At 47.0% G+C, this 21,901-nt stretch overlaps 1 protein-coding gene across 3 annotated transcripts in view; it reads left to right on the top strand.

The window, feature by feature from the left end:
• The first annotated feature begins 2,365 nt into the window (after positions 1-2,365).
• The window catches only part of LOC119163186 (multidrug resistance protein mrp-7), a 102,915-nt gene continuing 83,379 nt past the window's right edge, over positions 2,366-21,901 (top strand). For 2 of the 3 annotated variants that reach the window (XM_075873921.1, XM_075873920.1), the window contains exons 1-3: positions 2,366-2,555; positions 13,111-13,269; positions 17,286-17,420. In XM_075873921.1, coding sequence (XP_075730036.1) covers positions 2,538-2,555; positions 13,111-13,269; positions 17,286-17,420 — 312 coding nt within the window. In that variant the 5' untranslated portion in view covers positions 2,366-2,537. The remainder of the gene's footprint in view (positions 2,556-13,110; positions 13,270-17,285; positions 17,421-21,901) is intronic. The other variant, XM_037415132.2, reaches the window with a different exon arrangement.

Below are 21,901 nucleotides of genomic sequence, written 5' to 3'. Positions count from 1 at the left end.
TAAAAGAATGATATACTAACACGGTGTTGTTTTTGTTTCAACTATGAAATCGAAGGTAGCAGAGCAGAAATTCGTCTGTCTGCCACGGTTTAGGTGTTCGCTAAGGTTAAAGCGTGGGTGAGTTGGTTCACACACATAATAAAAGCCCAGCTCAAAAACGGCAGAAACAAAGGTGGAGGCAGGACAAAGTGGCGACTAACAATTATTCTTTAATTAGAACTGCGAACACATATGTATCATAACAAATAACACATTATCAAATAACACGTGTCTACGCGTGTTAGACTGGCGACACGGGGATGGTGACGTTCGCGCGACATTTGTGACATTGTGGTGGACACGTGTTATTTGCCTGCCGTGATATATATGTGTTCGCATTTCTAAATAAAGATTAGTTGTGAGTCACCGCTCTGTCCGGTCTCCTCCTTTCTTTCCTGCCGCTTTTGTGCTGGGCTTTTATTATGTTAGGTGGTCGGCCCCTGACCCGAAAATCACGGACCCGATTGTGGCCTTGGCGATCGCTTTTCGGTGGAGGCAAAGCGGTAGAGGCGCATGTAGTTACTGTGCGATGCGAGCGTACGTTAAAGGACACCAGATGATCATAATTTCCGGAGCCCTCCACCACGGCGTCTCTCATAACTATTTAATCAACTAATACCCTGAAGGCTATTGCACTGCAGAGGGTAGATAATAATAAAAAAAGCAAGTTAAGCACAAAAGAGTTGCAGCAGACCATAAGTAAAAATACAAGTACTTCGGCTTTAAGGACACTTTGCAATAATCTGCAAGTCGGCTTTTCTGTAAGGCTTGTTTTCCAACCAAAAACTCTCGTGCACAGGCTGCTTTTCTCGCTCATTGTGCAGCGAAGGCACGCGAGCACGCGAGCACGCGAGTACAACACAATAAGCGAGAAAAGCAGTCTGTGAACGAGAGTTCTTGGTTGTGCAACAAACCTTACAGGAAAGCCGACTTGAAGATTATTTAAAACTGTCCATTCACACAGTCTTAGCTAAGGTCAATTTGAACAGTTTTCTGCCTTCAATGGCGCGCCGATGTTTCAGGGAGCAGTTTTCCTGACGCATCATATATTGTGCGGCAGTAGAGTATAATGGCACCAGGCGTCAAAAAGAGGAGAGTTGGGCAATGAGTGGATATTTCGAAAGCCCAGCCATTACGAAACGCTCCGGCATATTTAATCATAATCAGTAGCAGAACCATCCGCAACGTGAACAGTATCCGTAAGTTCTCGTGTTGCCGTACGAGCACTTAGTGGCCCGGCCCTTAGCCGATTCGCAAAAGGAATAATTATAGCGTAGTGCGCACTATATAGCCGTGCTTGCAACAGACTAACCCCCGTATTCAAGAACGTCCCTTCACTCAACGCTTCACCTCCACTTGAGAAAGGCGGTGGGAGCGCCGCCTGTAGGCACGGCAAGTCACTGCATGTCAACAATAATCTGCTGCGATTCTTGAGTAGCGCAGTGTCATTCTCAACCGAGCAATGGCGCAGTGCGCAACTCTGTCAAGTGAAGGATGGAGATCGAGTCGAGTAGCGTCTGTGAATACGGGGGTAACAGGCATTCAATGGTACTATTAAACGACTAACGTTACGCGCATGGTGGTTCATTTGTTTTCGGCACGGTTGAGGCATGCACTGAGAAGCAAAACAGGCTAGCGGTTCACAAGGCACTGCGCACGACAGTCGATTACGCTGTTGCGATGTACTCCTGAAGCCGAGGCTGAAGTCTCCACCAATTTTTAATTCCGTTCCTCAAGCGCCCCCACATGCTATTCATGCTCCCGACCGGTTGAAACAGTTAGAGCGATCCGGATATCGATATTTGCAAACTTTATTTCAACAGGAAAACGCCAAGGAAAGCATCGCTTTTACGGAATCCCGAGACACGTTAGATGAATTTCTAACAAAGTAAAACGTGCACGAACATAACAATCGCGTACGTTTTTAGTGAAGGAAGTCTGTGTCTTATGCTTGGTCGGGCCATTAAGTGACCGCCGTTGTTTCGAGCACCACAAACAAACCGTCACTTGGTATCACTGGACGGCTTTATGCTCTCCCATAGTAGAGTACTTAGTACTCTAAATTGTTACCCACTTTTTCTAAACACACCCATAAAAAGAACGCGCAAATACATCACCAAACAAAATAGAATAAAAAATTTGTCCAAGGCGCCCGATCAAAAATCTGGAGGGCTTCTTCTTTTGTTCATTCACTTCTAATTAATGTTTAGGGGCATCTTAGAAAGGCCAGCGCCGACTGTCAACAAGCTCCGATACATCCGCTCTGTTTCTCTCGGGAGGCGCCTTTCAAGGCAGCTGCGGAGAGCATACGAAGCAGCGACATTATAACGACCACTGCAGGTGAAGAGACGTTGCTGACCTTTACGGTGATCGCCAGCGCAGTGCCTCGACTGCTTGGCATACGGAGTCGTTAGCTGGAAAAGCGATTTTTTCCTTCGCTTACACAACGCAGGCCTGAACTTTTGCTGTTGTGCCGTTGCAGAACCGACGTCCATGCGATGGAAACAGTCTCAGAGGTAAGAGTCGCCGCTTTTTGCGGCATCCTCGGCTATGAGGAGTCCTTACGTACGCGACTACGTTTTGTGTATGGCGTACAGTTTTATCAACTATTGTGAGGTCTGATAAAAACAGCGTTAAAAAACTGATAATTTTTCTGACTATAGAAAAGAACAAAGTGATATTTGGGAAATTGCGTCCATTCCTCGTTGTTTCGAAGCAGAAAACAATACGATGTTGGAAACGCCTTAATGCAACCAACAGCGTGTCCTCTCGAGGATGATGTGTTGCTCTGAAAGGTTTATGTACAGGTTTGGCTGCTGGTCTTGGCGGTCGTGTTCTGATAACAGTAAAAGTAAGAGCGCCTTTGTTAGAATAGCAGGAAGTTAAATAGTTCCTACGCTATAAACTTTAAACAGGAAATGTGCGAACGCGTACACAAGCGAAATGTCACCAGAAGCACCACAACAATTGTGGTGCCTCGACACCTCCCTTGTGTTGATGTTTTCACGTCACTTATTTTCAAGAAAAAAAAACCTAGGTTTTCAGGGTTACTTGACTCCCTCTGCAGCATGCCTCACTTCTTTATTGTGGCTTTTTTATGTATAAGCCCATAATTTTGCACTATTGTTTGTCGAAAAGTGGTCACTTTTAAATTTAATTCACAATGAATTCCCACACAATCTGTATGCACTAACACTCAATGCGTCGCTAGCTGTATTTTCTAGGGAGGCGGAAATGTTGTAGGCCCATGTGCTCAGATTTGGGTGCATGTTAAGGAACCCCAGGTGGTCGAAATTTCCGGAGCCCTCTACTACGGCGTCTCTCATAATAATATGACGGTTGTGGGACCTCATACCCCACGTGTCAGTGCATCGCTGATATTTGTGGTTTGTACTAAGGCTACTAAATTTTAGCAATTACTTGCATTTCATTATGCACTGCCAGGAAGAATTCGTGCATGTTATGCAAATTAGGTATTGTATGGAGATCTGAAAACAACCTTCAAGCACCTATGAATGTCCACTTTGAAGGTAATAGCAGTGATTTCAGTGCATGCGAATGAAGTTGCCGCTTTTGACTACAGCTTGCCTAAAAGGGGCTGCGGAGTGCATTGAAAACCAGGAACGTGCTGCTATGTCATGGTGTGATGGCTTTGTCATAACGTTTGGGATGCTCTTCTTTATGCTGGAAGAATACTAGCCAGCCTGAAAAATGGCTAACGTCTCTGTCTTTCCACCAGTTTCTTTCACCTCCTAAACAGTTTTTTTAGTGTAGGGTTAGGACACGTTGAGTACTTGACATGAAGCTTGTTGCCATCGTGTAAGATCTCGATTTGACATAGTGCGTTGCGCGCTGGCTGTTTTTGGTGGCACACAAGCCATAAGTGAAAAACTTGCGGATTAGTTTCATTTTCGAATGAGCCTCGTGGGGGCTACAGCTGAGAAACAGAACATGCACGAACTCTCATTATCGCCGAATAGCACGCTGTTGCGTAGAATCTTCGCCTATTGTCCCTATAACTGTGGTCAGGTTTTACCGCTGTGAGTCACTCATTTTCGTGCATGTCAAATGAACACGTATAAACTGCGCTCCTAATTTGGCTCTACCTGTGAAAATTTTTATTACATTTGTATGGTGGCAGTGTTTAATGGCTGTGAATTATAAGAATGTGTCTTTTGACATTTAATGGGATAGCTCGTTTCGTAATTCTACGCTGTTTGTGACGAGAAAGCCGGGGCAAACAAACGGCCCACAAATTATGCAGTCAATATCTAGTTGAAAACTGTAGGTGTTCATAACTATCACTGATGTGACATGGCGATGCAAGCATTGTTTTACTGCGTGCCAGACAAGGATACTCTAGTCAATTTTTAGTGTTCTGACGTGTTTTATTGTCTTTGCAATGCTGTCATGCAAGAAATAAAGTTCTTCGCTGCCTACATCACTGTTTCTAAGCTCCTAAGAAGTTGGTAAAGTTAAAGTGGCCGTGGTTTTGAAAGTAAAATCTCCATATGTGCAGTGGGTTGTATAGGCAGTGTACTTGTGGGTTCAGCCCAGTGCAGCGTGAGACTTTTTTTTCTCCTTTGAGCACGAGCTTTCGCGAGCAGAACAGCACGAGAAAATGACGGAATGCATTAGATCACAGCAAATGTCCAATCCTGTGCTTTCAAGTTTATTTACGGCCAAGCGCATGCATAGACCCTTATGGCTAGCGTCATAACAAAGGTGGCCACTGAGTATTCCGAATATCTGTACTTTCTGCAGGCCAGTGCGCAAGCCACTGTGCCATTACAGCGACCCACGAAGTGATGAATATATTATGAAGTCTTGGTTTGGAAGACCTTTATTAGGCCCGAGGAACCGGCAGCCGACAGCGGAGATGCACGAACCAAGATGATGATGATACGTGACAACGATGAGGATGCATGAGCAATACATGATAATGATGATAATGTACAGATGAAGAGGATTGGTATACTAAATGCCCACACTGATTCCCCCTTGTGGAAGCGGCCAGCCTGGCCGCGGCGAGTCAAGGGGACAAAGAACGTCGCATGAAGGGCTTCATATGGGAGACATGGACGACCTCTGTAGTTCGATAACGGCGATCTGCTGGGGCTACAAGTGGCGTCACGCGATAATTCACTGGTGAAGTTTCTTCAAGAACTGTGTACGGCCCGATAAATCGTGGCTGAAACTTGTCGCACAAACCAGGTGTGAGAATAGGCGTCAAAAGGAGCACTTCGTCTCCAAGTTGAAAGGATACAGCACGATGCGATTCATCATAAACCAGCTTTCTGTCTTGTTGTCGGGCTTCAGTGTTTATACGAGCACGTTGGCGGCTCTCTGCGAGCCACAAAACGTATTCCTCTGAAGAGGATGGAGATGAATCCGCATGGCAGGTAAAGAAAGAGACGTCCAGCAAAGAAGTAGGGGAGCGTCCATAAACTAGGTAAAATGGTGAGTAGCCGGTTGTTCGCTGAATAGCCGTATTGTAGGCGAAAGTGACGAATGGTAGAACTACATCCCAGTTCTTGTGGTCTGGTTGAATGTAGGCGGCGATCATGTCAGCAAGAGTGCGGTGGAATCGCTCAGTGAGGCTGTTAGTTTGGGGATGATAACTAGAGGCAGTCTTGTGAGTGGTGCCAGAGGCGCGAAGAAGTTCGTTCACTAGTTGTGAAAGGAAGGCCCTTCCACGGTCGCTGAGCAATACACGTGGAGCACCATGACGCAGTATAATGGCTCGGAGGATGAAGTCGGCAATTTCAGAAGCTGAACCGGTAGTGACAGATGCCATCTCGGCGTAGCGCGTCAAATGGTCAACGGCTGTTACTATCCATCGGTTTCCAGCAGCACTGACTGGAAGGGGGCCATAAAGATCGATGCCTTCAACTTCGAATGGTGTGGCTGGGCATGGAAAAGGCTGTAGTGTACCGGCTGGAGCAGATGTGGGTAGTTTTCTACATTGGCAGGTAGTGCAGGACCCAACGTACCGAGCTACACTAGTGGTAATACCTGGCCAATAAAACCGACTTCGAAGGCGATCGTAGGTTTTGTGGTAACCAAGGTGACCAGCCGTCGGATGGTCATGAAGTGCTCTGAGGACTTCGGACCGAAGCGATCGGGGTAGAACGGAAACCCAGCGCTGACCGTCAGGATGGTAAATTTTGCGGTACAGTACCAAGTTGTCCAGCTTAAACTGCGTGAGTTGGCGAAGGAGCCTCGCATTAGGTGGACGGGAACTGCCAGTGAGGTAGCCTATAATACGTCGACAGTATGGGTCAGCCAGCTGTCGAGAAGAAAAATCGTGCGGGTCGTCCGAAGGCAGCTGGTCCATAGAGGCGAGAGAGGAAACCGCCGTAGACGTGGACTCCGAGGGCGTGTTGTGCAAATTGATTGCGGAAACCCCGAGTGGAGTCGCTGGTATTGGGCAGCGAGAAAGAGCGTCGGCGTCACTATGCTTTCTGTCACACTTGTATATGATGGCAAAATCATACTCTTGTAGGCATAGAATCCAGCGGCCGAGGCGTCCCGACAAGTTCTTGAGTGTCGAAAGCCAACATAAAGCGTGGTGGTCGGTCACAATGGTGAAATGGCGGCCGTGAAGATAGGGACAAAATTTCTGCACTGACCAAACGACGACGAGGCACTCCTTCTCGGTGATCGTGTAGTTACTCTCGGCTGCGGAGAGGACGCGGCTGGCGTACGCAACGACTCGCTCTCGCGAAGAGTTGTCGCGCTGGAGGAGGACTGCTCCTAAACCGTGGCCGCTAGCGTCTGTATGGAGGAAGGTCGGTGCACCATTGTGAAAATGAGAAAGTACAGGATCGGTCGTGAGGGCACTCTTCAACCTGTCGAAAGCCGATTCACATTCCTGAGGCCACTGAAAGGGCGTACCAGAAGCAAGTAGCTTATGGAGTGGTGCGGCTATGGAGGCAAAGTTTTGTATGAATCGCCGAAAGTAAGGGGCGAGACCACAAAAACTCCGAAAATCTTTCGGCTTCTCAGGGCGAGGGAAGCGAAGCACCGCAGCAGTTTTCTCAGGGTCTGGACGAATTCCGTCCTTGCTCACAACATGACCGAGGACCTTGATAGATCTGCTGGCGCAATGGCACTTCTTGGTGTTAATTTGAAGACCAGCGCCCGCAAGGCAAGTCAGGATCTCGTCCAAGCGTTGCAGATGTTGAGGAAACGTCGATGAAAAGACAACAATGTCATCAAGGTAACATAGGCAAGTCTTGCATTTCAGGCCACGCAGCACGGTGTCAATCAAGTGCTCAAAAGTTGCGGGCGCATTGCATAGACCAAACGGCATAACATTGAATTCGTATGGGCCGTCCATGGTTGCAAACACCGTTTTTTCTTTGTCATCTTCGTGCATGGGGATTTGCCAATAGCCGGAACGTAAGTCGAGGCTTGAAAAGAATTCAGCACCTTGTAAGGAATCGAGGGCGTCGTCGATACGTGGCATGGGGTATACGTCCTTCCTAGTGATCTTATTGAGTGCTCGGTAATCGACGCAAAATCGTACGGAACCGTCTTTTTTACGCACCAGAACCACTGGAGACGACCAAGGACTGGTTGATGGTCAGATTATCTCCCGTTGCAGCATATCGTCTACGTTTTCCTCAATGATTTTCCGTTCGGCTAGGGAGACGCAGTACGGACGACGATGCACAATGGATGTTCCGTCGGTCTGAATACGATGTGCTGTAGCAGTTGTCTGACCCAGGCTGGATGAATGAATGTCAAAAGAGTTTGCATGCTTTTGCAACAAATCAAGCAGCTGCTGCTTCTGTGAGTTTGTCAAGTCCTTGTTGATGGCTGCTGTAAAGGCTGAGGAAGCAGCATGATCTCCAGGATCGCCTTTAGGGGAGGCAGGGGTAGGAGGCACGACGCACACAGGCTCCAGATCGGCAACGCAGGCGACAGTAGTGCCCCGCGGCAGTAAAATTTTATCTGGTGTGGTGTTCGTAGCAGCAAGGACAGTTGATACATTGTTGAAGCGAGCCAAACCTGATGCGAGAGCTGTGCCTTTATTAAGGCAACGGGGCGATGGAGTGACCAAAATGTCACCAGAGTCAACGTCGTTGGACAAAACAGTGACTAATTGATGTTCATTTGGGGGTAACTCGATGTCTACAGCAGCGCCGAGTCGAAGTGGCCTGTAGGTTTCGTCACGAAGCAAGTGGTCTGTGTCAGTAAGATGGACGACACGTTGTGCACAACAAATAGCCGCGGAATCAGATGGAAGAAAGTCCCAGCCTAAAATGAGTTCGTGGGAGCACGGGGATAGCACAGCGAATTGTATATGATGAAGAATGTCGTCGATTAGCACACGGGCAGTACAGAGAGCGGAAGGGCGAATCATTGTTCCCTGGGCTGTAACAAGTGTTGGTCCATCATAAGGCGTCGTGACTTTTCGAAGACGGGTACACAAATCAACACGAATAATAGAAAACCCAGACCCAGTGTCCACCAAAGCATCAACGTCCACTCCCTCAACTGAGACTGCAATCATATTGTAAGGGCGCACTGGAGGAATTGGAGTACTGTGTTGGAATGCAGTTTGTCCTCCAAAAACTGCATCGCTTACTTTTCCGGACGCCGATCAGAAGCGAGGGAAGCAGGCTGAAGAGAAGAGGAGCGACGGTAGGGCGATGGTGAACGGCGTCTGGTTGATTAATGACTACTGCGCAGTTCACCGGATGCTGGCGGAGATGGAGACCGACGCGGCGGTGACGAATAACGACGCCCCTGGTACAAGGCTCCTGCGGTATAGTCTCGTTCGCGTATGTCGTACCCTCGGCGCTCATCTTGCTGGCGCTTGCGGCAAAAGCGTGAAATGTGACCACGATAGCCGCAATAATAGCACGTAGGGCGAGCCGATCGATAAGGAGGGTAGTAGCTTGTGTTAGATGCAACGGGAGAGAGAGCAGTGAGAGGGACAGATGGTGGCTCAGGCGGTGGTGATGGAAATCTCGTGGGAAAGCTTTTGGGAGGTGCGGCAGCAACAGACGCGTACGTTGGTGGCGGCGATGTCGAGCTGACGGTGCCTGATGGTGCGGCGACGGCATGCGAGAACGATGGGAGAGTACGAGCGACAGTGGGCTGCAGGTGGGCCATGTGAGTCATGGACGTGAGCTCCTCCCTGATGACATCCCGCAATGACGTTGAAGAAGACTGAATGGGACACGCTGAAGGTAGTGTGAATCCCATTGATTCTAATTCTTCGCGTATAATCACCGTTATTGTGTCTCAAAGGTTTGGATCTGCCGTAATACGGGCCGCGTCACTGTGCGGTTGTAGGCGCATAGACTCGAGTTCTTCGAGGCGCTGACAGGTTGTCGCAACGTCAGCAACAGTAGCTGGATTCTGAAATGCAAGGGCATTGAATGCGACGGGTGCAATCCCCTTAAGAAGCTGGCGTACCTTGTCTGACTCTGTCATTGGGGTTTCAACCCGGCGGCAAAGTGAAAGGACATCCTCGATGTAGGATGTATACGACTCCCCGATGTGCTGTTTCCGAGCCGCGAGAGCTTTCTTTGCGAGAGCCGAACGAACAGCCGGTGTGCCAAAGACATGGCGAAGCTGATCTTTGAAGGCTGACCAGTCGGGGATATCGATAAAGTGGATGAGGAACCACGTCTTCGCGACACCCGTGAGGTAGAATGACACGTAAGCGAGTTTGTAGGTGTTATCCCACCGGTTAGCAGCGCTGACACGTTCGAAATCGTCCAGCCATTCCTCCACATCTTCCCCGCGCATACCGGCGAAGGGATGGGGCTCACGCTGGAGGCTGTTAATGACGTGGAAAGGCGCGGCACGCGGTGGCGGAGTGGGAACGGTTGCAGCACCGACTTCTTGGTGCGACATATTTCCGGACACCTGGCCCAAGCGGCGACCTGAACCTAGCTCCAGGGGGTAGAGTGGTCGAGAGGATGACGAGGGATCTAACAGCACGCTCCACCACGTATGAAGTCTTGGTTTGGAAGAACTTTATTAGGCCCGAGGAACCGGCAGCCGACAGCGGAGATGCACGAACCAAGATGATAATGAACGTGACAACGATGAGGATGTATGAGCAATACATGATAATGATGATAATGTACAGATGAAGAGGATTGGTATACTAAATGCCCACAATATATTTGTTGGCACCTTTGAGCACGAAGAAGTTGATGATCACGTGAGTGGTGCAAGAGTTGAAACTCCAGGTTCGTTAACCCACATACTTTGGGCGTATACGTTCAAATGTCGTTGGAAGAGTAAGTCTAAAGGCTTAACTGATACGTTAACATGCAGCTGCATTTGAGATGACGTCCGGCAATTATGGCTCGGGATAATTCTGAATCAACTGGAAGCTAGACCATTCCTAGCAGTCAACATTACTGGAGAATGGAAATTAGCCTCAAAGGCAACGAAAACCTGAACTGAGCTACTAGAGTCAGCACATTTGCTTGACCGCGTTTAGACTTAACGTACTCCACCAAATTTGTGCGTAATTCCACTCGATTTGTGACTCTTTCCATGACTTTTCAGCGCTCGAAAATTAACCTCACTGGCTGCACTACCCATAGAAGCTCACCGCCTGAATGTAAAAGGAACTGTTTTCATAAGCCATCAATGCCCAAAGAAAGCCTTCCTAGCCATAATCACGACCGAGAAATAGCCCGTGCTAGGTCGCTTCATAAGCGCTATGAACATTCGACCGTAGTCGCTTATCCAGACACCGCAGAGAATTTTTATTGTCCAGCATTTGCAGTGACCATATCAGATAATGCCCACAAACTACTTTGTTGGGCCTCATTCGACCAAGAGGCTCAACCAATCCAGACGGAAGAAGCTTCGATTGCTTTAACAATAGCTCACACCCAGGTGTAGTATATAGTCTCAAATTCCAAAACGGCCATTCCCAGTTTGGCTGTCTCGGTTCAATGCACCAGCCCGCCATGTCATAAGTACGCTCGCCTTCTAAACGAATAATAACATTTTTTTTGGTTCTGGCTCATTGAGGACATCCCTGGTATACATCCGTCTGTGAACAAGCCAGAGCACTAATCAACCGGCCAGTTTACGATCTGCTTTCTTTTCAAAGGAGTCGGTATTGTTTACTCACCTACCATGATATTTATTTGCATTCCCACAATGTTCGCATGATCTAACCAGCAACACATAAATCACCTTCTCAAGCAGAGCAAGTTGTTTCGTCGACTCCGAACGGGCACACTGATCTCCAACTTGATCAATTATAATATTCACCTAGGTGACGCCTTACCCAGTGGTCGTCTCTGCTCTAGCACGCTGCGCGTTGTATTAGTATACATTTAAATCACCAAACAAGCCAAAGCCGTCCTTTGTGAAGGCTGAGTGACAGGAGGATAGGCTGCTGACCACAGCTCACGATGGGATAACTGACTCCAGATTATATACTGGCTTGGGGGGGGGGGGGGGGTGTCGCCTAAGTGCTAGGACTTTCAGCCACCTATGGAGAGGCCTGGAGGCCTATCGTCCTCCTCCCCCCTTTTCGCCTGACTCATTCTTGGGGTCAATAAAATTGTATCCTCTTCCCTCTAATCTTTTTTTTTCTCTCTTGTGACTCCCTTCTTTATTGTCGCGTAGCAAACCGGACGTGCACCTCGAAAGCGTCACTGTCTTTTCTTGCTTCTCTCCCCAATAAAAGTGACAGTAAAGAATATATAATATACTCTGCATTATTTTAAGAGTGAAGAGCCAACGCAACGCGTGTATACTCTGAACTGGTAACGATAATCGACATCTAAACTAAGCTACCCAGTGCCTGCCATCAGTCAACGTTAGCCTATCTCACTTGCACCTGATGTTAGCTATCAAACCACTAGTAAAATTGGCAACACTGTACATTTATCAACCTGTGCCAACATTGTCCCACACAAGCCAATATAAGGAGTATGGGAGCCGATACTAGCCCACAGTTGACTGAACTGTGCTGGTAGTGTGTCAGCAAACGCGGTACGCATTGGACGTATCTCATGTCATGTGACATTTGTTGTTATGCTGATTAGAGTACCCGACCATAACAAATGACAGCTGGAGAATCCAGTGATTCGTGCAACCCAGGTTACAAGCCAAGGCCGCGCGCGACACTCCAGTCATCACCTCACTGCATGGCAACCACAGTATGACACATTTGTCATGCGCGCACTTTTTGCAACGCGTCATGCTAGCTAAACAGCTGCAACGGCGTCGCTACCCGTCATTCATGTCATTTCAGCAGTCATGCGAATACGTAGATGGCATGGAGTTTAAGGCATTCGTGACGTGACCTGCCATTTCTGCTTCTCTGAGGCAGACGTCACGCCGTGCGTGATCTTGATGGCAAATTTGATGACTCAACCACTTTCGCATCATGATGCTATCTTGTCATTACGGTCATAGCATCAAAGATATGCGTATTTTCTATTGGTGACAAGTATTGTCGATGACGACCACATACGCAGATGTTAAGCAATCGAAATTTCATACATATATATTCCAAATAAAAGAACCACAAGAGCGCCAAGTTTTAGGAGGCTAGCGACAGACAGACAGACAGACAGACAGACAGACAGACAGACAGACAGACAGACAGACAGACAGACAGACAGACAGACAGACAGACAGGCAGATAGATAGATAGATAGATAGATAGATAGATAGATAGATAGATAAATAGATAGATAGATAGATAGAAAACACAATTGGTTCGACGAAACATGCTTCGCATAATACTGAATAAATTCGGGAAAACAACACTTGACTTGCATGCCATTTTGCGAGTTAGCATTTTTCGCTGAGTGTCCAATTCGAAGCTCTCTAAATGAAATGCTTCAATTCATCTACAGTGCGCACAAAGCGACAATGTACGAAGTTCTTTTTTGTACTGATACATTAGAGCTTGCTAAGGGACATTGAAAGTGCGATGTAGGCAAACTACCTCATTTTTTTCAAACTTACCCTATTGACTGAATGTCCTCTTGCATAGAAAGAATTAATTGAAACTTCCTTTTTTAAGAAACATCTCCAAACGTTCAATTTGTGCTTTGGATACAGGTAGCATCCACGGACCTGCCATCCGTGGTAGCGGCGCAAGGGCTCACCTGCTTCAGCCTTGGTGCGGCCGTACTACTTGCACGTCAGCAGGTTCGTCACAACAACTACCCGAGCGCACCTGGTGGACCGCGCTTCACATTGCTCGACGTCGCGCAAACGGTGAGTACGTGTGACCGGTTGTTGTAACTTGACGGTAAGCACTTCAGTTTCCCGCCTCGTGTCCCAATGCTTGTGCATGAAAGAGAATGTGCTCTGAAGCTAATCGAATTCGGATGTACGCAGAAGCAGGAATGCTGATGCGAGGGAAATTTCGCAGCTGTCAATTTTCGATATTTCGTGTCCAGCCTTCGTAAAATTTTAAGCGGACACTGAGGCCAGGCATTAATGTCCCAGAAATAATGCGGCCTATTCGGCACATGAGGTCGTGGTCACATATGGTGGGTTCAGTCCAGCACAATTTAAAGGTGCTATCGCGCTAGTGTCGCCCAGCCCAACTTCCCACGGAACTATTAGCAATTTTTGAGACGGTTGAAGTCATTATTGCTCATTCTTCTCACTTTCGTCGGCTGTTCCATGCTAAAACACTCACCACTACGAAGTGTACACACTTTCTCCTTATCTTCAGCTCTTTATTTTTTTTTGTCTCAGATTGTACAAGCGTATTCTTTGCCTCTTATCTTCGTGGAATATCACATAACTGCTGGGGAAGAACTGGTGATGCTGGCGCTTGGCAGTACATTGTTTTAACGGCTTGCTAAGCTGGAAAAAAATATATGCATCACCTTGTCATGGAAAATCACAGCATATAGATGAAGTGAACGATGATAAGTAGGTAAACCTCGAGGGGATCAATAGGGTAACTGTGAATTCCCCGTATGTTGCTCACTCGAACAAGCAAATGAGTGACAACACATACAGTATAGATATTGTTTTATGGGTCGCCATAAGGCTCAATTACGCTAGGACCTTTCGCGGGGGAGAAGGCCTTCACGATCGTTTCTCCCCGTGGCATAAAGAGAATGTGTGTCTGGAATGCGCTTGTTCCTCATCGTCATCGTCATGGTGTATAATAGATACCTAACATGTGTTGTGCCGTGATGGCAGAAAAAAAAAATGTGTGTCTGAAATGCCCTTGTTCCTCATCGCCATCGTCATCGTCATGGCGTATAATGAATACCTAACAAGTGCAGTGCCGTGATGGAAGAAAGAGAATGTGTGTCTGGAATGTGCTGGATATTCGACGTAGATTGACGATAAGGAGCTGCGCCCCCAAGGAAGAAAAATTCAAATAGGCTTTCCTGAGATCGGAGTGGTCGCAGCATCAATAGCAGCAAGAAGAGTGAGTGAGGCTTGCCTGATATCACAGTCTTCGCGCAAATGTACTCTGATACGTGGCGCTGTTGTAGTTCTTGGTCGACACTCACGTGCTAACTTTAGGTACGCGTGGCTGTATGAGCAGGGAGCAACGATGGCCAATTACTTATTCTATATAGACCAGAGCACACCTATTTTCCGCCCAAGCGCCTAGACTACCGTCGCAATACTCCCTCACTGAGGCGCCATTTTGTTCTGGACTGCTAACGCTGCCAAGACGTGTACCTATCGCACCCGTTAACATGATAAGTGGCAGCTCTGAAACTTCAAATGTGAAAATGCACATGTTCACACCAACCTCGCTTTCGCGAAGTCGTCTGGGAACACTGCTTCGTCTTTGGATGCGAAAGCAACCAGCGAAAAAAGAATATATTACTCAGCCCTTTCTGCGAAGATTACAATCAGGCCTGTAGCCAGAGGGGTTAACTTAAGAGCCAGCCTGCCCCCCCCCCCCCAGGCAAGGCATGTTACTGATTACCGAAAATAACTAATAAAAATAAACCACAGTATATATACACGGAGTGAATGAAGAGTGGGGGGGAGCATTCGTTCGTCCATCCATCCTCCGTGCTTTCATGCGCCACCGGTTCGTCCGTTTATAAATTCATTCATCCGTCCATCCATGCTTCCGTCCGTGCGCCTTCTGTACACCCGTCTGTCCGTCCCTCACACTAGCGCCAATAAACAAACAGAACAGACCCACGGCGTTAGGAGTTCCCTCTCCCCCCAAAATAGATGTCTTGCCTACGGTTCCGGTAGTAGTGGTAGTAGAAGAAAAATTTATTATGGACATATACCGGACAGGCTAGAACTCCAGTGCCCCGAAGAATATACGGGGGGAACAGCGAAGTCTGCCGGCAGGGTGGTGCCCCTATTCCAGGGCCCCACTGGCGCGAGCCATCCGTTCATGAAGCTTTGTAGTTCAGTCGCAGCTCATCCACCAGGGCTGGGCTAGACAGCAGCGCCTCCCATCCCTCCCATGTGCCATTGGTGTCGTGTTCTTCGTCATGCTCTGCACACTCTCATGTGATGTGAACGAGTGTTGGGGTGACTCCACACCACGGGAATATATCTCAGTACGCCGTGGGGTAGATCAGGTGAAGAGTGTGCAGATTTATGTAAGTGTTAGTCTGCATTCTTCTTAGCGCTGTTGCCTTCGCAGCGCTGAGCTTGCTATAAGGACGTGAATAGAGCTGCCTATTTTCCCTGCAGTACTTAAAGATCGTTGTGAAACAAAGGCCCAGGGTTGTAGGGTCATCTATTACATTGTCTTGAGTGGCTTGGTGATTTGTGAAGCCCCGAATCGACTCGTCCGCGTGCAGATTCCCTGTCACGCCCTCGTGCCCCGGGGACAAGTCACAGTCTGTACTTAATTTACTGTGGAGTCCCATCCTGTCCTAACCAATATACGAAGCGCCTGTGCTCCAATTTTGCCCTTTAGATAGTTTCTGCAAACTTTTTGCGAATCTGTAATGATTGCTAATGGAGCGTTTCGCGTCCATCCCTCTATTATTGCGAGTGCTATGGCAACCTCGTCTGCTTGTGTTGTCGACGCCTGATATATTGAAGCGCTGGTTGTAATTTTCTCTCTACGGTCGGGGACTACACACACAGATCTTTTTGCATTGGTCTGATAAGGCGCGGCGTCAGTGAATCTGGCGGTGTTAAAAAATCTTTTCATTTTGTCAATGTAGTCAGCCCTCGCCTTTATTCTCCTAGCATGCTGAGTAGAATCCATGTTGCTTGGTATTGGCAATATGGTGTACCATTCTCTAAGTTCCCTTGGTACTTCTTTAGTTTCTTGGTGTTTTGTAACAATGTATCACGCCCTAGTTTTGTTAGGACTGCTCTGCCCTTTGGGGTCTGTAGAAGGCAATTTTCTCGCGCTAGTAGCTGGGCCTCGGATAATTCTTCAATTGTGTTATTAAGACCAAGCGCCAGTAGCTTGTCGTTTGAAGTATTCCGCGGTATTCTTAAGGTTGTTTTGTAGGCCATTCTGATTATTTTGTTTGCTTTTTCTTTCTCTTCCCTGTTCATAATTTGATACAGAAGCGCGTATGTAATGCGACCGCTGACGAGGCTTTTGACCAATTTTACTGTATCTTGTTCTCTCATGCCATTACGATGTTTTGACCTGCGGGATGGGGCAAAATGATACATCTGGAGCATTTGTTATTTATTTTTAAAACAATCTTTAGAACGGTGGCAACATGGTAATATTTAAGTCACTCATACCTTGTACGCAAACGAAACTTCCTGTATTGATGTTTAATTGTAAGGAGTGAAACAAAAATGCATATTCACTATTTAAAAAATTTTTGTCACATTTCACTTCACCCTACCGTACGTTTTCTGCTGTCTTTTTACAGGAATCATTCTTGAAATTCGAATTATTCTTGATACCATGAAACTTTCAAATATGATTTTGAGCGATCGATCACGAAACCATGCTTAATATATTGTATTGTCAACTTGACAGTCATTGTTTGTGGTGGAATATCTGAAGCAATAAAAAATATGGCATAACTGCATTTAGATATTAAACAACTGTATGCGGTTTAAACTATTAAATTTTGAGTTTTAATGTCGATGTGTGAACGCTATATGCACAAGAAAAGCAGCGGTTGAATTACGTAAGACTTGAACTTCCTGTGACGAACAAGTGAAGAACTTCGAACAAAGTTGCAACGTGGCAACATCTTTCCTGTTGTCCAGTAAGCCACGTGTTGCTCCGTTAACTGTAAATGTTGGTGCGGTTGACTTTCATTACCAACAACGCATGCATCGCTTTCTGCTTTCAGATTCTGGCGTTGTGTTCCGCGGTACTGGCCTTCCTCAAGGGAATTTACGTGCTGGAAGGCAAATGGACGCTCGCGTTTCTAAACACATCTACTCTTCGGTTGGCTACTTCGGCCTTCGCCATGGCGGCCACATTTGTGAGTACTGCATGGCATAGAAGTATGCGGCCGTCGTCATGCGTCACTCACTGTGCTAGAAGCTAGAATTCTCCGGCACAGCCAATGGAATTGCCGCATCTTCCCCTTTTACCTATTTATAGATATAGATGAGAACCCTGCTGTTCCGATGACCTCTCTGCGTATGCCAATCTTTCACACTGCCTTTTCTGCTGCCGAACAGCTCAGTGATCCAGTTTGTGCCCTCCCACTTCCCTTTTTCATCCCCGCCAGGTTCAACTGGATCGGGGCTGAAATGGAAGAAGAACAGCGTCGATTGTTCGCACTGGTGGTCGAAATGCTCGGCCTCTAATTTGTGGCTAAAATAAAAGTCTAGACTATACTAGTACTGCCTTACGGGCATGCAGCGCGCATTCTATTGATCGGGTAAACGACGTATGAAGGGCAAAACAACTTCGCGAAGTAATTTCATGCCCAGAGGGAGCGTACGAGTCTCTAATATAGAAAGAAAGGACAGAGGAGAGGCAGTATACAGTTCCACGCGTTGGTGATTCAGCATAGTCTGCTCAATTGTGGTTGCTGCAGCATGTTTTTTTTACAGCACTACCTTTTAGCACGAAAAGAATAAACATGGCGCACATGACGTAGTGGGTCAGTGCACGGCCGCAAACGCACCGTTCAGTTCTCGAAGCAACATATACGCGTAATATGACAATACCATGTGCGCTGAAGCGCAGCAATATTTCTTCTGTTAAGTTTCATGTGTATAATTTGGCAAACATCATAATGGTGCGACCAATCAGAACTGAATTCAGGCACAATCTGCCGTACTGCTTGTGCAGCAACACGAAGGTGCGGAAGCCAGGACCTCGTAGCCGTCGCTCTAACGTCACGACAAGTTGTGGCCTAGTACAGGAGAGCAAACTGGCTTTCGGAGATGTGACCAGCCGAGGAATGGACGGTAGCAAAGGAAAGTGCGAAACGAGCCATCGCCGCCTCAACGTGTTGATCATTCATGAGGCATGGTTACCTCGGCTAGTAAGGCGTTGTAGCCTCGGGCACAACTACAATGCTACACTTAATTTTGACCTCTGTCTTGTTCATGGGCCACTAAAATGCTGTGTTTTCGCATCTATTCTCCAGCAATAGTGGTGTGAAGAAACTCTCCTAAGTTGCTGACTACCTCGTTTTGAGAGCTATTCGAGTTATTTTCGGTGTTCTTATCGGGATTCAAACAGACTTTAACATCCTCTATTGAAATTCGCAGTATATAGTTCAATGTTTGTTCTACTGTTGTCTTCTCATTGTTTCTCAGAGCAGTGTTTACAAAAACGTTTCACCCACATCTTATAATAAAGTGATAAAGAAACTTGTACCTGTCCTAGTACTACAACCGATAAGGCTTATCGGAAAATAGAGTACCGTTGGCTCCGTGGACAGGCGCCTGTGCCTGGCAGTGATGCGTTATCCTCTTACTGGCAGGACCGTATGGGCTGCCACAGTAAGGTAGCATGTACCCTAAATCATTCCTGAGCACTTTTGCTTCTTCTCGAGATTGGGGTGGTTTTCTGCTCTCTCCCCGAGAAGTTGGGGTGCCCCATCTGGCGGGAGGCCTGGATGACGTCACGGAGCGGATGGGTCTCATCAGCGGGGTTAGCTTATAGTGTCATATTACGCATGTTATGTGGGCACCCCACGGCGGGATCGAAGATTCCGCTCCGTGACGTCATACAGGCCTCCCGCCAGATGGGGCATACGGTGGTTTACGCTCCACTATGATTATACGTATTGGAAGCAACCACGTATAGACCCTTTCAATGTTTACAAACACAGTCCCTTGATTACTTCCGGTTTTGTCCACCGATGTTTGCAGATTAAATGGGTAATGATTTAGAGTACTAGGTACTCTACTATGGCCGATGTGCGTTAATAGCAAGGGCTTATGCGTTAATAGCAAGGGCGTTAATAACAAGGGTGGACCACAAGGGCTTTAGAAAATAGCCCGCTGATTTTGTGCAGCTTTCTTGTTATATTTGGCAAAACATATTCAAATAAATATTCTTTTGAGCTAGATAAAAAAATATGAGACGTTCCCTTGTACTTTTCGCACGTTTCTTTATGTGAAAAACGAAAAAGAGATTTTACTTACGTTTGAAAAGCAATTGAAAACAAGCTTTCAGTTTCGACGTTAGATGCTGGCAAATGAGGTTACCGGAAGTTTTTTTTGTTACAACGCTCGTGACCGTGAAATCTGACAACTCTTATACTGGTGGGCCAAGCCCTGCGGTCGCGCGTAGTGCCGAGTTTTGCAAGACATCTATACACCTTTTCACAGGAAGGAAAAAAAAAAAACACCGCCATGATGGGCTGTGCGCGGGAGTACAAAGGCTATGGACGCAGCGTTGCCAGTGCATTTTCGAGGGTACGCGCCAATTTGCACAGCCCAAGGAGGGCTATGGTGGCGCCCAGGGAGGCGTTTATGAAAAGGTGAATATAACATAGAGTTTCATACAATAATACCTAGAGAGGAATCTGGCGCTGCGATCGTGTACCCTTATGGGAAGTACAGGCTTCGGATTGGCTTGCGTTAGCCAGTGAACTGTCTACTGATCTTTTTCTGCAGTTTCAGTTTCGTTCTTTGCGTAGAGGGGGTAGTGGGGAGGGTGCGAAGGACTGAAGCTACGCCTTTGTTGTTCAAAGAAGCTCGAAACTGCTAGGCCTCTGAATTTACTGCAATGCTGAAGCTGTATAAGTCGTGTTTGACAGTTTAAGTGAAGCGTCGTCCTCTGAGCGCTGCGCGTAGATGTAGCATACCATTCCAGTGCAGGATATTACATCGAGTTCACGTTTGTTGTTAGAGCGTCTTCACAAAACTCGTTGAAATCAATTGCAAAAGGATGGCGACGAGAAGTACACGCACCGTCACGCTTCTGTGACTTGACTTCACAGCAAAACGAGAGCTGTGTTGGGGGCAGACCACTTGAACAGAGGCACCTGACATCGCAGCAGACAAAACGTTCAGTGTTTCTCACCTAACACTGTGTGGTTATTTCCATAAATAGATATTGCGTACTTTCCAGGGCAAACCAAGAATGTTTGTTTGGAAATGTTGTAAACAATAATTCATTACATATTGATGCCAAATCTAGAACGATATGGCAGAGCAATGCATACCCTGGTTAAATTGGTCCAGGTTTCACTTCTACCGCCTAGTCACTAAAACTGTTCGCTATAAAATTTGCGTACGAAAATGGAGCAAGTTTCAATTTGATATAGCTTCATATTACTTTGTTTCACGCTCGGAAAAGAAGCGTCACAAAACTCAAGAACGTGATCCATCCGAAGCAGATCCGAAGCTTGTACTTCCCATCATTCCCATGCGGGTACAAGTGCCGCTGAAGGAGCCCGCGTAGACACTAGAGCCAGACTCCACTCTAGGTATTATTGTATGAAGCTCTATGCTAGAACGCGATCGCCAACTTTCTGGGGTAGCACGGCCAAAGCTAACTGGGCGGAGCTTCTGCACATGTGTTACGACGCCAAGTAGTCTGTTTTCGTGCGATTTCGGTTTCGCAAGCGCATCCAACATGCACTTTTTCGCACGACAACCATGCAGTAAATCTTACATTTATTTGAGAAGAAATAATTAAAATGTTCATTTTTAAAGAAAAAAAAATTGGTTCCAAATCTGCACGTTACACCACGAATGTAGTCGAAAGACGAAAGTCTTGTGTCTGGAGAGAGTGAACAAAACGTTCATTTGACGTTCTGCGCAAGAAAATCGGTGAAGGGTATTGTGGAGGCGCTGCGTTTGAGTGCCTCGAGCGTGTAGCAGGGGCGAACGAGCGCATCGAGGCACGTTAGACACAAGCGCCATCTGGCAGTTATCTTCGCAAACGAAGGCGTGCAGCCCGCGGAGAAATATGCGCGCCATCGGAGGTGATGATGTGTAGAACGCAAAGCGACGGGCAGGTGCCACCACCGTGACGTCATAGCATATGTCATATGCTAGCCATATGTGTGAGCCATATGTCAACAAAGAGCGTTAAGGGAAAAGTCAGGGAGGCGGAGAGGATTTACTGGATGGCAGCTATGGAGAAAAAACCGGCTTTGAGTAACTACCGAAAGGGCAAAAATGAAATAAGGAGGGAGGCATTTTACGATAATTCAAGGGGAAGCGCTTTACTGTTTGAAGCGAGATCGGGTTGCCTTAGAACGCGTAGTTATAAAGCAAGATTCAGTAAAGAAGAAGAACAATGCACATGCTGCGGGAAAGATAAGGAAACGGCGGAGCATGTTCTGATTGAATGTGGAGATATCCACCCAGGTGTACGTTTGGGCACGAGCCTACAGGAAGCCTTGGGTTTTAGGGACAACAATGGAAAGCTGAACACACCCGCGATTGAAATAAGTAAGAGACGGTTAGAGTATTGGTGGCAGAAAATTAGAGAGAAAGGACAAAAATAAATATTGGAAAAATAAAATATGAACAGTGTGCCGTA

Source organism: Rhipicephalus microplus, chromosome 9, assembly GCF_043290135.1.
Source record: "Rhipicephalus microplus isolate Deutch F79 chromosome 9, USDA_Rmic, whole genome shotgun sequence".
Lineage (NCBI taxonomy): Eukaryota > Metazoa > Arthropoda > Arachnida > Ixodida > Ixodidae > Rhipicephalus > Rhipicephalus microplus.
The sequence above is the reverse complement of the archived record's forward strand: the minus strand, read 5'-3'. Positions and strand labels throughout refer to the sequence as shown.